Source organism: Rhamphochromis sp. 'chilingali' (genome assembly GCF_963969265.1).
Source record: "Rhamphochromis sp. 'chilingali' genome assembly, chromosome: 7".
Lineage (NCBI taxonomy): Eukaryota > Metazoa > Chordata > Actinopteri > Cichliformes > Cichlidae > Rhamphochromis > Rhamphochromis sp. 'chilingali'.
Genome location: NC_137934.1, coordinates 38,427,023 through 38,441,163, shown reverse-complemented (window position 1 = coordinate 38,441,163; position 14,141 = coordinate 38,427,023). Strand labels below are relative to the sequence as shown.

Here is a 14,141-nt window from a genome sequence, read left to right as displayed (position 1 = left end):
CTTTACAGCCTGACACATTGTGCCGAATGCACTGAGGTGTTTTCAGGCATGTTTAAAGGTTTTACAGGATGTTGTCAGAAGCATAAGCCGGTTAAAGTGTTTCGGCCCCAGCCACAGCTCAATCTGAGCCCCCCTCCTCTGCCTGCCTGAGGAGGCTTTAAACTGCAGAGTGGGGGTGACTCACAGCCAGCTGAACCCTGCTCACTGTGCTGAGTGACAGCCAGACAGACAGACACTCAGTCTAATGGAGCATAACTTCATGCTGTCACTCTGTCGCCTCTCTCTACTTACCCTATCATAATTCTGCTGATACTTTTTCCCCGCTATTTGTCTCTTTCAGTTAGAAAGTAACTCAAACTTGTGTTCATGGGGAGGTGAAGTTGTGTTCATGTGCATACCTAACGCAAATGCTATACTTGTGAGGTCTGGGATAATGTTTATGTATAAAAGAGATACACAGGTGTTGATGATCTGTGAAAGGTAGTTATTTATCTTTCATATAGCTGTATGCAGTATAATTCCAGCTGTGTGGATGAAAGTAGAAAGAGGAAAAAAGAAATGCAGAATATGAATATCCCAAAATAAAAAATGTTCAGGGAATGAAGCTGCAGAGTAAATAAAAAAAAGCTTCTCAAACTTTCATTTGTTGTTTTACTCATTGGGAGGTGGATCTTTTCCAGAAAAGGTCAATATTTTAATTGAATGGCTTCCTTTCAGGAAATTCTCCTTTATTATTTATGATGGTGAGAATTTGTTTGTCACTACCATAACATGATAGCCTGTCCTTTATAAGTCTGTTATATACATGTATACATGCGGTTACAGGTTACAAAGAATTGTAACAAGAAGGTAAAACACTGTTGAATGCAAACTCCTTGTAAGACACCGGTGTTGTAATAAACATGAAGTCTTTTCTTTTAACTCAACTCGCTGTTGATATCCTGTCACCTGAGAATAAGCTCTGGGGTTTTATTTTTGTAATTTTCCCCAAATAATGTAAGAGTTAACTATTTTTTGCTGAATGTGTGTAAAACCACAAAGGAAGTCAGCAGGGAGTCAGCTGAGTATTCTGAACTAGTTTTTCTTGTCAAATAAATCCAGGAAGCCTGCGGAAGTGTAGCATTTTAGCTAATAACTTGTTGATAAATGACTATGATAAAAAGTAAAAAAAATAAAATAAAATAGGAAAATTGCATTTAATTATCAAACTGCAATAAAATTTGGGGAAACCTAACACTTTACAGGTAGCGTAATGCAGCATACATGACTAATCCTCCTTTTTGTAATCAATTCTGTGCAACATCTCAATGGGAAAATCATTCCAACCAATCTCATCACAGAAAGATTAGTAATAACTTGTTGCAGCTTATCAATTGGTTATTTGAAATTGCAAATTTGTACATCAAAAACTGTAATTAACCAGATATCCCTTTTAATCATCATCCTGTATTTTTCTTTCTCTCTACTCTCTTTGTTCAGAGGCTGTGAGAGGCATCCCAGTACCTAGTGGGATGAATGGAAGTGGTGTTGGTGGCATGGTTCCCACCAGCCTCAGCGGGCAGCAGCTGGCCTCTGCCATCCCATCCCCCACAGCTGGCAAGTCCTGGCGCAGCAAGTCCATGAATCTTAAGCACAGCGCAACTTCATCCATGCTGGCAAGCCCTACACACTCCCCTTCTACCACCCCATCACCGCAAGCCCCAGAAGGGGATGGGTCAAAAGTAGGGTCAAGTGTTGCACTGCCTCAGAGGTCAATGCTGGAGAAATTTCGGCTGATTAACCCCCGATCAGCTTCAAGAGCATCACCATCTGTGGTGGAGATGGCTTTGCAGGAGGAAGATGACCTATCAGAGTATGGTGAAGATGGATTGACGCCTACAGGGTCAGCGTGCAGCAGTGTTAGTAGCAGTGCTACAGCCAAACAAATGGCTACAAAGACCCCTGCATCGTCCCTCACCGCACCAAGCAAAACGTCCTCATCTTCACCCTCTTCTTATTCAAAGGCGTCCGCCAGTGGTAGCAGGTCTCAAGTCTCCTCCAAAGACAAGGAGGACAAGAGCAAGTCTGGGAAGTCCTGTAAGGACAGCTCTCCCCCAAAAGAGGAGCGCGACACATTTCCCGAGTCCACAAAGAAGTCCTCAAAAATTGCCAGCCTCATCCCAAAAGGAGGGAAGTCATCGTCAGGGAAGAAAGATGGTGGCACCCCCTCAGCTTCAAGCGGCATCCCAAAGCCAGGACTTAAAGGTCCCTTAGCATCATCAGCAAAGCCGCAAAGTCAGTCCCAGGCCCAAAACCAGGCCGCCTTAAACAGCAGCGGAAATATACGGGGAGGAGAGGGAGAGAGGGCCAAGCTAACCAAAGGGGGGCAAAGTGGGAGTTTCTATATCCAACGCTCCGTAGGGGGCTCAGAGGGCAAACGGACCAGCATGACCTCGTCCACCAGCACCTCAGCCCTGTCTGCGTCCACTGTGGGAGGAAGTGGGGGAGGGGGAGGAACACCAGGAGGAAATGGAGTAGTTCAGCTTCCCCAGCAGCAGCAGCACAACCATCCTAATACAGCTACTGTGGCCCCCTTCATGTACAGGTGAGGCGCGTGTGTGTGTGTTTATTTGTCCTATCGTCATTACTCAAAGGACACCCAGCGAGAGCAACCTGTTGACCCGTTTTTTGCCTGCACACATTCGCACATGCTTACAGTCATTCACACACCCCATGAGATCTTGGAGTTCTCCCAGTGATCAGCTGGAGCCTCCCCACTGTGCGTCTTGCTCTCGCCTCCACATCCCTTCACAGGCATCACTGAACAAATTAACATCCACTCCCTGCTGCTTGCCAAAGCCTATTATTTAACTGTCTGGGTTTCATCTTTGATGTGAGCATCCAGACATTGGCAGTGTTCAAGAACTCATTCCCCTTCTCCTCATTCAGCCAGTGTTGTTAGAGGCATGCATCTGGCACATGGTTTCATGATGTTACAGCAATCAGAGGTGCAGGAAGTGGGTAAATCCCAAAGAAAAAAAATAGTCTCTAGGATGGCTTTGTGTTAGGAGAGAAAGGGAGTTAGGAATCCCATTAAACAAGACTAAATCCTTCACCCTTTCTCTCTCTCTCTGAACTACCTCCTCTGCAGCGCACAGTCAGCTCTGCCACATTCAGCAGTGCCTCTTTCGAGCATTAGCATTCCTTTAATCCCACACATTTAGTGAGCTTCTGCGGCTATCAGTCCTGAGGAGATAATGAGTGATAGTCAGCTCTGAAGCAGGGAACTAAAACTTAAAGTGTGAAAACACAGGCAGCCTACTCAGTGAGCAAAAAGTAAACAGAAGCATTGAGTGTAGTAGAAGTGGATGGACCATCTGTGATGTTACCCAGAGTTTTCTGAGAGAACATTTTAAAGCTTGGACTTCTACTCACTGTTTCTTGCCATCTTGGTCAGTAATTGGAACTAGAAAGTTCAAATTTGGCATCCGTCGCAGCTGCTCCTATATATATCTCTCAGTTGTTAAGAAAGTCTCTTTTTTTTGGGGGGGGGGGGCACTTTATCAACTTTGCATCTGCAACAATTAACTTTGCAAGAAGTGAATCGTACTTGTTATTAATCTCTGGCTCTCTTCCACAGCATGTCTTTTGTCCTGTCTTCCTTCTCTCACCCCAACCGGTCACGGCAGATGGCCGCCCCTCACTGAGCCTGGTTCTGCCTGTTAAAAGGGAGTTTTTCCTTCCCACTGTCGCCAAAGTGCTTGCTCATAGGGGGTCATATGATTGTTGGGTTTTTCTCTGTATGTATTATTGTAGGGTCTACCTTACAATATAAAGCGCCTTGAGGCGACTGTTGTTGTGATTTGGCGCTGTATAAATAACATTGAATTGAATTGAATCTGGAGGGTACAAGAGAGATACATTGGAGTGTTTTAATTTGTTTATCATTAGAAACAACAGACATGCAGAGTTAATGGGTTGTCAGAATATCTGTGGTGTTAACGCTGGCCCCCTCCAAAAGTGTTACAGTGAAAGTCACCTGTGCTTTTTTACATAATAGTAGGTATGAAATTGTAGGCCATCCATCCATCCATTTTCTTCTGCTTATCCAGTTCTTCTTGTAGAGGGCAAGAGACGGCGTACACCCTGGAGAATGCTCAATGCCCCACTGCCGTGCTATCCCATCTTTTACACATATTACGTAATAATGTGTCTCAGACTATACTCGGTGTTGAATAAAATTCTCGAGGAACAGTTCATGTGCAGATCTTAACCTTTTTGCTGTGTTCTAAGATATATCCTTCCGTTCATATATCTGCGGCTTCCATCTTCATGTTCTTCCTCATCCAAAGCCGTCACCATGCATAAAGGCCCCCTCCTGTGCTGCCAGCATTTTTGCCACAATTAGGCATCCTTGTCTCATTTGGATTCTTTCTCCCTGCCCACTTAAAGTTGTTGTATCTTCCAAGCTTAACAGACCACTTTTGTGTGCAGAAATAATTTTTTTCCCATTCTCTTTCTCATGCACTCACAGTTGCACCACAGAGAAATGTAGTTTGCAATGCCCGTTCTCATCCTATGCTTCCATAACCTAGGTTGACCGGACAATTTTTACAGGGGGCGATTAAAAATACAAAAATTGTTGGTGCAGTTAATATTTTTTTTCAAAGTTCCGCAGCTTCAATCACATTTCTTTACATGACCAGCAGTAAATCTTCTTTTTTAAAGCAGCAGAGTCAAATATCTTATTACTGCGCACCCCCCCCCCATATCTATTCTCTTATTTTTTGGGTGATACTGTGCCATACAGCAATGGTAGTGAATATCTGTGTCTCCGTCTTTGTGAATCCACTGAGGTGAGGGAAGCTTGCAGGAAGAAGAAAAGCTTTTTCACATGAACTGAAGTCACAGGCGAATGCTGTTGTCACAATTGGAAGCCAATTTTTATCTGCAGCTCTGCAGGTGGTGGTCGTCCCTGGTGTGTGTCTGCGCGCGTGTGTATGTATTGGAAGAAATGCATGGTGTTCAGTAGCTTGTGCTTAGTTCTCTGCCTGCCTGTTTTTTGTTTTCTCAGTTTGTAATGCAGTTTTACTGTGTGCATTTCGGGATTTTGTGTGTGGTTTAAAGTGTTAGTTTGTATGTGTTTCACTGTTTGTGTGTTCCTGCGTGAGAGGGCTTTCTGTTGGGTTTGCGTGTCAGCTGTATAACTGTGTCGTTCTGTGCCTTTAGTCTGTTTTTGCATGGTTTTGTGGCATTTTCATTGTTCAAAGTTTGTATGTACATGTAAGACTGTTATCTTATGAGGAGTGTTGGACTCCACCTTTGTTTCTTTAAATCGGCAAACAAACAGTGTGAGGTAGCTCAGGCTGGTGGAGAGGAAGCACACAGCAAATTTAGTTAAATCCATCCCTCCATGACTGCAGTGCCTTTAATTCAGGTTAGACTGAAATATCTGATAAACCTATCTTCTTAACTGCTGTGTGTTATTTGTTCTTTGTGCCTTTAGGACATTCTCAGAAAATGACTGCACCATGGTGGCCCCAGCCGACCCCTGCCTCAGCCCCACCAAGGGAGAGCTAGTCTACAGCAAGACAGCCAAACAGTGCCTGGAGGAGATATCAGGTATGCACCAGGTCACCACACAGATGTGGGCTCCGCTTGGAGGATATTTCTCAGTGTGGGTGTGAGAATGTGCATAAGTATCTGTGCATTATGATCTGTCCCTGTAGATAAATAATTCTACTGCAGTGGTCTGCTACATGCTAAAGGAACTGATTTAAAATGACATTTTCCTTCATTAAACGATTGGAACAAAATGTGTTAGCTTAGGTAGAGATTCTTGGTACAATATGGATTAGCTGTCCACACTGATATTTGTCAGAGACGAGGTTAATGGAGTATAGGTGGAAAAGTAGCTGCAGGATCAGAGAGCCTTTTGAAAGCTGCTGCTGTGGCCAACTCAGTGTACTGGTATTATGCAGCTGGTGTGTGAATGTGCTAAAGTGAGTCTGTTTGTACTTACTGGGAGGGTTCCTGTTCTGGGCTGGTTTCATGTAGGGAAAGGAAAAGGTCAGCAGTGACAGCTGGACACGGGGAGCATCTGCAGCTATGTTTACTTCGCCCCAGGCTGCCACCAGCTGATATAATCGCATTGCTGCACCACCACCAGTCACCATGATACATACATGTACATGGTTTATCATTGCCAGTCTCCAAGTATTTATCAAAAACATTGACAAGATCGGTATGGCTGTATGTAAAGCTTCACACATAACACATATACACACATAAAGTGGAGCTGTAGGTTGTCTTCATTTTGGAATTACAGTACTGTGGCGTTTTTCTGCATCTGAGAGTTCAGGACTGAGGGACATTTGACCAGTTTTAAAGGAGTTTCTAACCACAAAAGCCCAGACAGGAGAAGGATGAGAGGTTAAAGCAGGCACCAGACCATCAAAACACAAACTGCTGGCACAGACAAATCTCTTTGTTTCAGTTGCATTTTACCAGTTCCAAATGAAGAGGTCACTGTGACAGCTCTTTCGTCCTTTATAGCTCTTTGGTCTGCCTTCAGTTCAGAGGTTACATCTGTGGTAGATGTGTCCTCTCTCCTTTTTCTTTAGCGTCATAATCTTTTCATCACTGATTTTATCGCAGAGGATCCTTTGAGACTTTTTGGGTTTTCCATTTTAGAACAGGTCACTTGATTCAGATGGTGATGTCTTCATTTAAAATCAAACTTCTTAATTCAGACGTCAAGTTCAAAGTGAAGCCAGAAGACCAGCATACACAAACAACAGCATGTGATTATAGGTTTGGGGATGTCATGTCGGCAGCAACATTCCAGACATTTTGCTTTGGTCGCGGCTTTTCCAAAGCCCGTGATTTCAAGGATAAAATTAGACTGCGGTGCTGACCGTTCTCTTTGTTTGGGGTCCATTGCAAACACTTGCTTTTTAATGTCACTCGCTTCATGGTCATTGCAGTCTTCATTCTTCCTGCTCTTCAGTAGAGAGACAGGAATGAGTCTCTGAGAAGGAAATTCAAGTGTATGCATACCACAAATGCCACATGACAAGACTTCTCATATACATTTACATATACAGACTGAACCAGTGTCAGTAAGACCAGTTTTAAAACATCAAAGCAGCACTCTATATAAACTCTTCATTCATACGTTGAGTTAAGCTTGAGCTTGAAAGTGTCACCGTTTATTTGTCTTCATCTGTTCATCTTTTATTCATGATAAAACATCAGTTTGCGATGAAGTACCTCATAGGGCATGATGATTAGGATCACCTTGATTATGTTTTCTGAGGCAACTGCTTCCAGGGTCCTCCAGCAGTTAGTAGTCACGATTAGAGAATGCTGTGGTAGACAGCTGTGACTAATAGAGACAGTGCTAATAATGCTCCCAGTGATTGATGGGAATATGTTGGCTCGGTGATCTCATTGTTGATTCGCGATAAGCTGCAGGCTTGCTGCTTTAGCTCCTCAAGATAGCATTTAATTAAGTTTGGGTGGTCAGAGTGGTGCAGCGGGGGCTGCAAGCTTACAGGTGCACTGTCCAAGCAACTCATTGTCACATTGTGAGGGAGAGAGATGGCGAGACACTGAGAAAGAGGGGGAAGGGAGGCATACAGGAAGAGGGCTAGTAAGAGCAGAACAGAAAGAGAGAGATTAGGTGAAAGAGAGGGTGATAAACACAGAGGGGGGAGAGAATGTGAGAAAGGAGAGAGTGAGTGAGAGAGCGAGAGAGAGAGATGCAGGCGCTCCGAGAGCTATGTGAGCCCATTTGCCGGCTTCACCACCGTTCACTCTCCGCTGTGAGGAGAGAGGAACCGTCAGAGAGGAGGCAGGAGGAGCGTAGCTGTCAGGTGGTAATTAAAGGAGAGACAGAAGGTAGGGGGAGATAGAAAAGAGTGAATGAAAAGACACTGCCATTTAATAGGGGGAAAAGATAAAGAGAGCGCAAGAGGAAGAGAGAATGTGTGAGGAGCGAGAGATGTAGCGAGTCGTTCATCCACGCCCCTGACTGTGGTGAAGCAGGAGAAAGGAGCCAAGAAGACAGAGAGACAGCATGCGGACAGGGAAGGAGTGGAAGAAATGAATGTTTGTGTCTGGCTCAGCGCCTGACCATGACCATGGGCTGGCTTAATGATGGATCTGGATTTTACCTACATGCCTGAGAAGGTGGTTTTCTCTCCATTCTACTCCCTCTGCTCGCTTTCCCTCCAGCCCACTGAAGCCTGGACATCAGTCGGGAGACGCAGGACCTGGGGCTCCATCTCTTATGCTTCCTCTGCTTTCTTTGCGCTCCTTGCTTCCATCTGCTTTCTCAGTTTTAGTGCAGTCAAGATGTGAAACAGAGTGCCATGCACAGGTAGATCCACTTGCATGTATAGTTTCAGTCTCTGAGCTGCCAGCGGTAAAGAGGTTAGTTGAAAAGGAGAGAGGATGAAGAGAGGAGCGGAGTTCTCGGTTTATCAGGGCGGCAGCCCAGCTCGACGGCCTCCGCAGCCTCTCCCTGACAACCTCAACCTGCGGATCAAGCAGCGCTCGCTTACTAACCTGACCCTGCTCAGTGATGGCGAACAGCAGGTTTACACCTTTGAGCTCGACGAGCTGCCGCCGTCTCGCCTTTCCCAACCTCAAAACTCTTCATTGTACTCATCTTCCACACAACGGGCAGGAGGCAGTCTGCAGGGAAGCCCCAGGAAGGATGTGGTCACAAGAGGCGGAGGTGTAAGGGGCACCAGAGCTCGATCTCTGTCGCTCTCCCTCACTAAAGTGCTCTCTCAGTCAGAGCATTCTCTCATTCCAGTCCCTTGGCGATGCACAGCAGCAGGAGGGCGGCCACAGCGGGCATCATACAGTGGCCACCCGAGGATTGAGGCACAGCGGAGGTCCAGAGAGGTGGCAGGAACAGATGAAGAGGTCAGCAGGGGGCGGTCCGATGAGGAGGTGGCAGCAGCAGACAAGGGAGGTGGGAAACAGGGAGGCAGGGAGAAAGATGGCGGATATTGGGCGGAGGAGGAGGTTTCTGAGGGAGGTCCTCGTGAAGGAACAGCTCAGCTTGATAAGGAGGTGATCCTCACCATGCTGGGTGACCTGGAGCAGGTGCTGCACGCACAGCCTCGCCCACGTAAGTGAGCATTCATTCTCATATAAAGCCTAGAAAGGACTTTAAAAGTGTTGTTTTTTTTATTACATATTACACACGTGATCACACACGTCAATCAGCAGCTTTAAAAAACAATTTCTATTCATTTAAAATCTTGCTTTTTAAAGAAACAAACTGAGAAGCAAAGTAGCTCTGATAGGATGGTTATTTTCATAACCTTCATGATGAGTCAAGCTGTCCTTCTCTGAATAGATGGCATTTGCTGTTTTTTTTGCAAATTTGCATTATAGTATTTATTTTCGTTTTTCCTGCAGTATATAAAAATCATCTCACCTGTATCTCAATAATAAAGCTATGAAGACACTTAAAATAAATTTCCTGTTGTTGGAAACTGTTTTGTGCAACCTTTTTGTATTTACAGTTTTGAGGGATAAGCCTCTTGCATTTCTCTAACTAGAAATATATGTAAAAAAGAAACCAAAAACGAATTTAAATTTTTGTAGTTATTATTGACTTAATGCATACATATTATTAAAATTTGGGCTATAACGGTTGTATTGGTGTATAGCAACTTGAAATGCTCCCAAAAATGGCTCCACAGCATGTAAAAATATAAAGACAAGCTCTGGTGGACTTGGTTCTATGGTAGGTCTTAAAGGGTTAAGGCATTGTTTTGCAAGAACATGCTCTAGAAGAACACTTTGCTTCCTGTAGTCCATACCTTTACACTCACAGATATGTTGCATTCTCACCTAAAAGATCTGCACAGCAGCAGTAGTTTATTTCCTAGATATTACACATCCTATTTTTCACCTGCATTCACTCTGTCACAGTCTGCAAATGAGGCACTTTGTTGAGCATGCAGCTTTAAGTGGTTTAATGTAAATCTCAGATGATGGAGTCTAACCTGGTACTGTGCTATACCTTGGCACCAGCTCTGTTAATATATGTCAAATTTTCCAGTGTACACACCATCTGCCATCTTCCCATGTGGAACGATGTGCACAAACTTGGCTTTAACGTGAGAGAAACACAGGAGTCATTAAGAAGGATTTCTGACAAGTGATATGAGTCAATCAAAGAAAATGTTAGTTTTGAATCTGAAATTATGAAACTGACAATTATGAAACTTTTTGTTTGTGTATTTCTTTATTTTTTTCTTTTGCATACCATGTCAAACTTTTCTGTATATACTCATGTCGTAGATTTAGGAGCAACCAAGTAATTGTTAACATTTTATTTTTTATTTTAACAATCATCAACTTCATACACAGGGTTTGTAGGGGTGCTTGAAATCCTTGAAAATGTTTGGATTTTAATATTGCCTTTTCAAGGTTTGAAAAGTGCTTGGATTTTGGATTTGGTGCTTAAAAGTGCTAGAAACTGTAACCACAAATAACTATTTGATTGAATAGTTTTCTTATCAGATTGTCACAAAGTATAAAAGCAAAATTTCTCCGCCTGGGCTGCCTTGCACCTCTACGTGTCAGTCTGTTTCAATGTGTGACTGTTTGAATCTGTTTATCGTGAGAACCTACACATTAAACAACTTAAATTCATAATGGCTTCAAGCTCACATGAGACCTGTCGGGCACTATCAGCCACTAAGACAAATTTTGATGTGTTTTTGTATATGAGTATTTCATACTTTAAGGCTCACTTTTTATTTAAGGCAGATGAAGTCTTATATGCTGAATTGAACTGAGTATGTCATCTGTTCAAAGCCTCTCCCAGTCAGTGCTGTTCTCCATGCCTGTCATACTGGACATGATTTTATTAGAATAAACACGTTAAAGGTGATCATTTAAAACTTTAACAATAATACAGAAAGCAATGTAGTTAAACATCTTACAGTTAGTTTTGAATGAATGAACTTTAAAAAAACAAACAAACATCTGTCTCCTATTTCTTGTGTCACATAGGAAAGAGGCATCAATATCTGATGTGTAGACTTATTATTTTGGTCTTACTGAGGCGATGCGAAGTGAAATATGCATTCTGTTTTTTTTTGTAATGTGCTGGAAAAGCTTGAAAATGGACCTTGAAAGTGCTTAAAAAGTGTGTGTGTGTGTGTGTGTGTGTGTGTGTGTGTGTGTGTGTGTGTGTGTGTGTGTGTGTGTGTCAGATAAAACCATGCATTACATTAAACAGATAGTGTTCATTGATGTAATTAACAGGCTCTCAATGTGCTTAAGTGGCTGCCAGGAAACACATTTGTGTCCACTTAGATATACCGTATTTTTCGGACCATAAGGCGCACCGGATTATAAGGTGTACTGTCGATGAACGGATCTGTTTTCATACATAAGTCGCAATGGATTATAAGGCGCATTAAGTTAAACAAAACAGATAAGTCAAACTTTACTCAACTCATTCTTCTTGCTTCCTCCACTTCTGTACCATTGATTCATTAATGTTGAATTCTCTCACAGCTGCTCTATTCCCATGTTGTTGCAGTATATTAATGACTAACCTCGTATTGTGGATGGATTATCTCAGTTGCTCTCCTTATTGAAGTTTGGTCAAAAACCATCGGGAACCCTCACGTTAACTTAGTTAGCGTTCATCCTCCAGCTTCACTGTGTTATGCTTTATGTTATGCCAGAGCTTCCAAAGTGTGGGGCCCGCCGCTGGGGGGGGCGCAGAGCCACTGCGGGGGGTGCACTTGGTCACTGCTAGCATCATGGACAGGTTTTTGACGGGGCGCCCACACAAACGCAAAGCAGGAGATGAAGCATCGCTGAATATGTTTCCAAACCAACTTCATTCTAAGCCAAAGACTAGAAAATATGATGAAGCATATCTAGTTGTTACAAATCACGGACAAACGGTATCCCAATGTTGTTTATGTTTTTGAACCCATTTTGCACAGGGAGGCATTTTTTGAAAAATGCATTGATAGCAATGTTGAATATTATAAGATAAGATAACCTTTATTAGTCCCACACGTGGGAAATTTGTTTGTTATTACACAGGAAAAAAACAACTACATGTAAAATAATTACACTGTGACGCCTCTGCCTTTCTAAATGGAGGGACAGCAACTGCGTGTGTATAATTAAACGTGTAAAAACTGCAGATAGTCAGATTAACAGTAACAGTATTTTGTCTCTATCTGCCATTCTGCAATTCATCTCATGTACACAATAACGTAGCTCACTGCGTGACGTGAAAAAAGGCACATACCTTTGACGTTGCATGACGAACTCTGTATTCCTCGTCCACACGTAAACACAAAAAAGGAGTTTTAAAAATCTCAGTTTTCGGTGATTCGAAACGCAGTTTACGTGTGGACGAAAGGCCCAAACGCATAGAAACAGCTGCGTTTTCACTGTGTTATGCTAACATAGCTGTGTCACTAGCGATCACGTAGCACATCATTATATACCAGCTAGTCCAACTTCAGTAACCCTACAAACGTCACTGCTGTTTAGTTTTCTGTCTTCATTTATGTTGGAAGTGATAGCAGAGCTGTACATTTTATTTTTTTCAGAAATCTCTCAGTCAGAACATGCTATATCATGTTTAGGTAAATAGCGAAACTAGCGAGCTAACTTACTGCTAACTTCTAACTCTGTTAAATTTAATAAATTCTGTTTTCATGGATGCCTGGATGTTAAACGTAATTGTTATACCTGGTAAAGCGGCAACGCTGATCATTTTATTGAAGATGAAAGAATTTAGACAGTTTTTAACTCTCAGTGTGCTCCAGTGTTCGTTTGACTTTGGGACCTTAAGCAACGGAGTTTTGGACCCAGAGAACTCCAAGTCCGCTAGGCTTCTGACTACGGTAGCCATAATGTTCTGACAATCCATCAAGTGGTGGGCTTCGTAGCTTACCAAAGTCGTAGTGAAACATTTTTGACAGATCTTTGAGCCACTTAAAATCGGTTCGAGGTCAGTAAGCACAACCACAATTCATACATAAAGCGCACCAGATTATAACACGCACTGACGATTTCTGAGAAAATTAAAGGATTTTAAGTGTGCCGTGTAGTGGGGAAAATACAGTATATGTGTGTGTGTGTGTGAGTGAGAGAGAGAATGAGAGAGTTTGAGAGAAGCCGAGCTTTATTCAAACTGATTTGCAACAAACTGCAGCAGTGAGGGCAAAGTAGTGCACAGTTATGTTTACGTGAGTGTTATTTTGTATGCATTTGTACAATTAGATAACTGTGAGAGTACATTGATAGCATTTAGTCAAAGTCAAAGTCAACTTTATTGTCAATTCTGCCACATGTACAGGACATACAGAGAATAGAAACTACGTTACTCTCAATCCCTAGATAAAATAGCAAATGAACATTTAAATATAAGAGTGATTAAAAAATGCAGGTAATGCAGGTAAAATAATTAAAAAGTAAAAATTTAAATAAATACAATACAATTTTACATATAACAAGAAAGCTATACAATATACAATATAATGGGTAAATGACATTGGGTGTAAACCAGGCAGAGTAGTGCAGCAATTGCTACATACACGTAATGTAAGCATATTGCTACATTACGTCATTTAGCACTAGTAACGGCTATTTGTACCAGTTAGCATGAAAAAGTAGGGGAAGGAACTACATGTAAGCACTGACTGGTACTGTACAGTGTGTGTGTGTGTGTGTGTGTGTTTATGCTCGAGTGTATGAATAAATGCGTCAATTTTAAACAGTAGCCATTTGCATTTTGTTGTGTCAACTCTGTTTCAAGGAGCATTTGTTTAACATCGAGCATTTGTGTTTGTGTGTGTGTGTGTGTGTGTGTGTGTGTGTGTGTGTGTGTGTGTGTGTGTGTGTGTGTGTGTGTGTGTGTGCGTGTGTGTGTGTGTGTCTAAGAATGTGTGTATATACCTTTCCTGATTCTATTCCCTCAACCCCTCTCTCTCACACACACACACACTGGCCTGGTCTCAGTTTGGCTGCTTCCTGTGCTTTCCAGGCCAAGATCTGAATGTAAGCTTGAATCCAAATGAGCGCTTGGTGGCTTCTCACCTCTCTGTAGGGTTGGAACTGAAAGTAGGAGCTAAAAAATATTGTATAAGCAT

At 42.6% G+C, this 14,141-nt stretch overlaps 1 protein-coding gene across 11 annotated transcripts in view; it reads left to right on the top strand.

Annotated features, from left to right (window-relative positions):
* Positions 1 to 14,141, top strand: part of nav3 (neuron navigator 3) — a 403,657-nt gene that overhangs the window by 320,017 nt on the left and 69,499 nt on the right. For 10 of the 11 annotated variants that reach the window (XM_080886470.1, XM_080886471.1, XM_080886472.1 and 7 more), the window contains 2 exons: positions 1,480 to 2,584; positions 5,486 to 5,601. In XM_080886470.1, the coding sequence (XP_080742596.1) occupies positions 1,480 to 2,584; positions 5,486 to 5,601 (1,221 nt within the window). Of the gene's footprint in view, positions 1 to 1,479; positions 2,585 to 5,485; positions 5,602 to 7,789; positions 9,125 to 14,141 lie in introns of those variants that run through there. The other variant, XM_080886464.1, reaches the window with a different exon arrangement.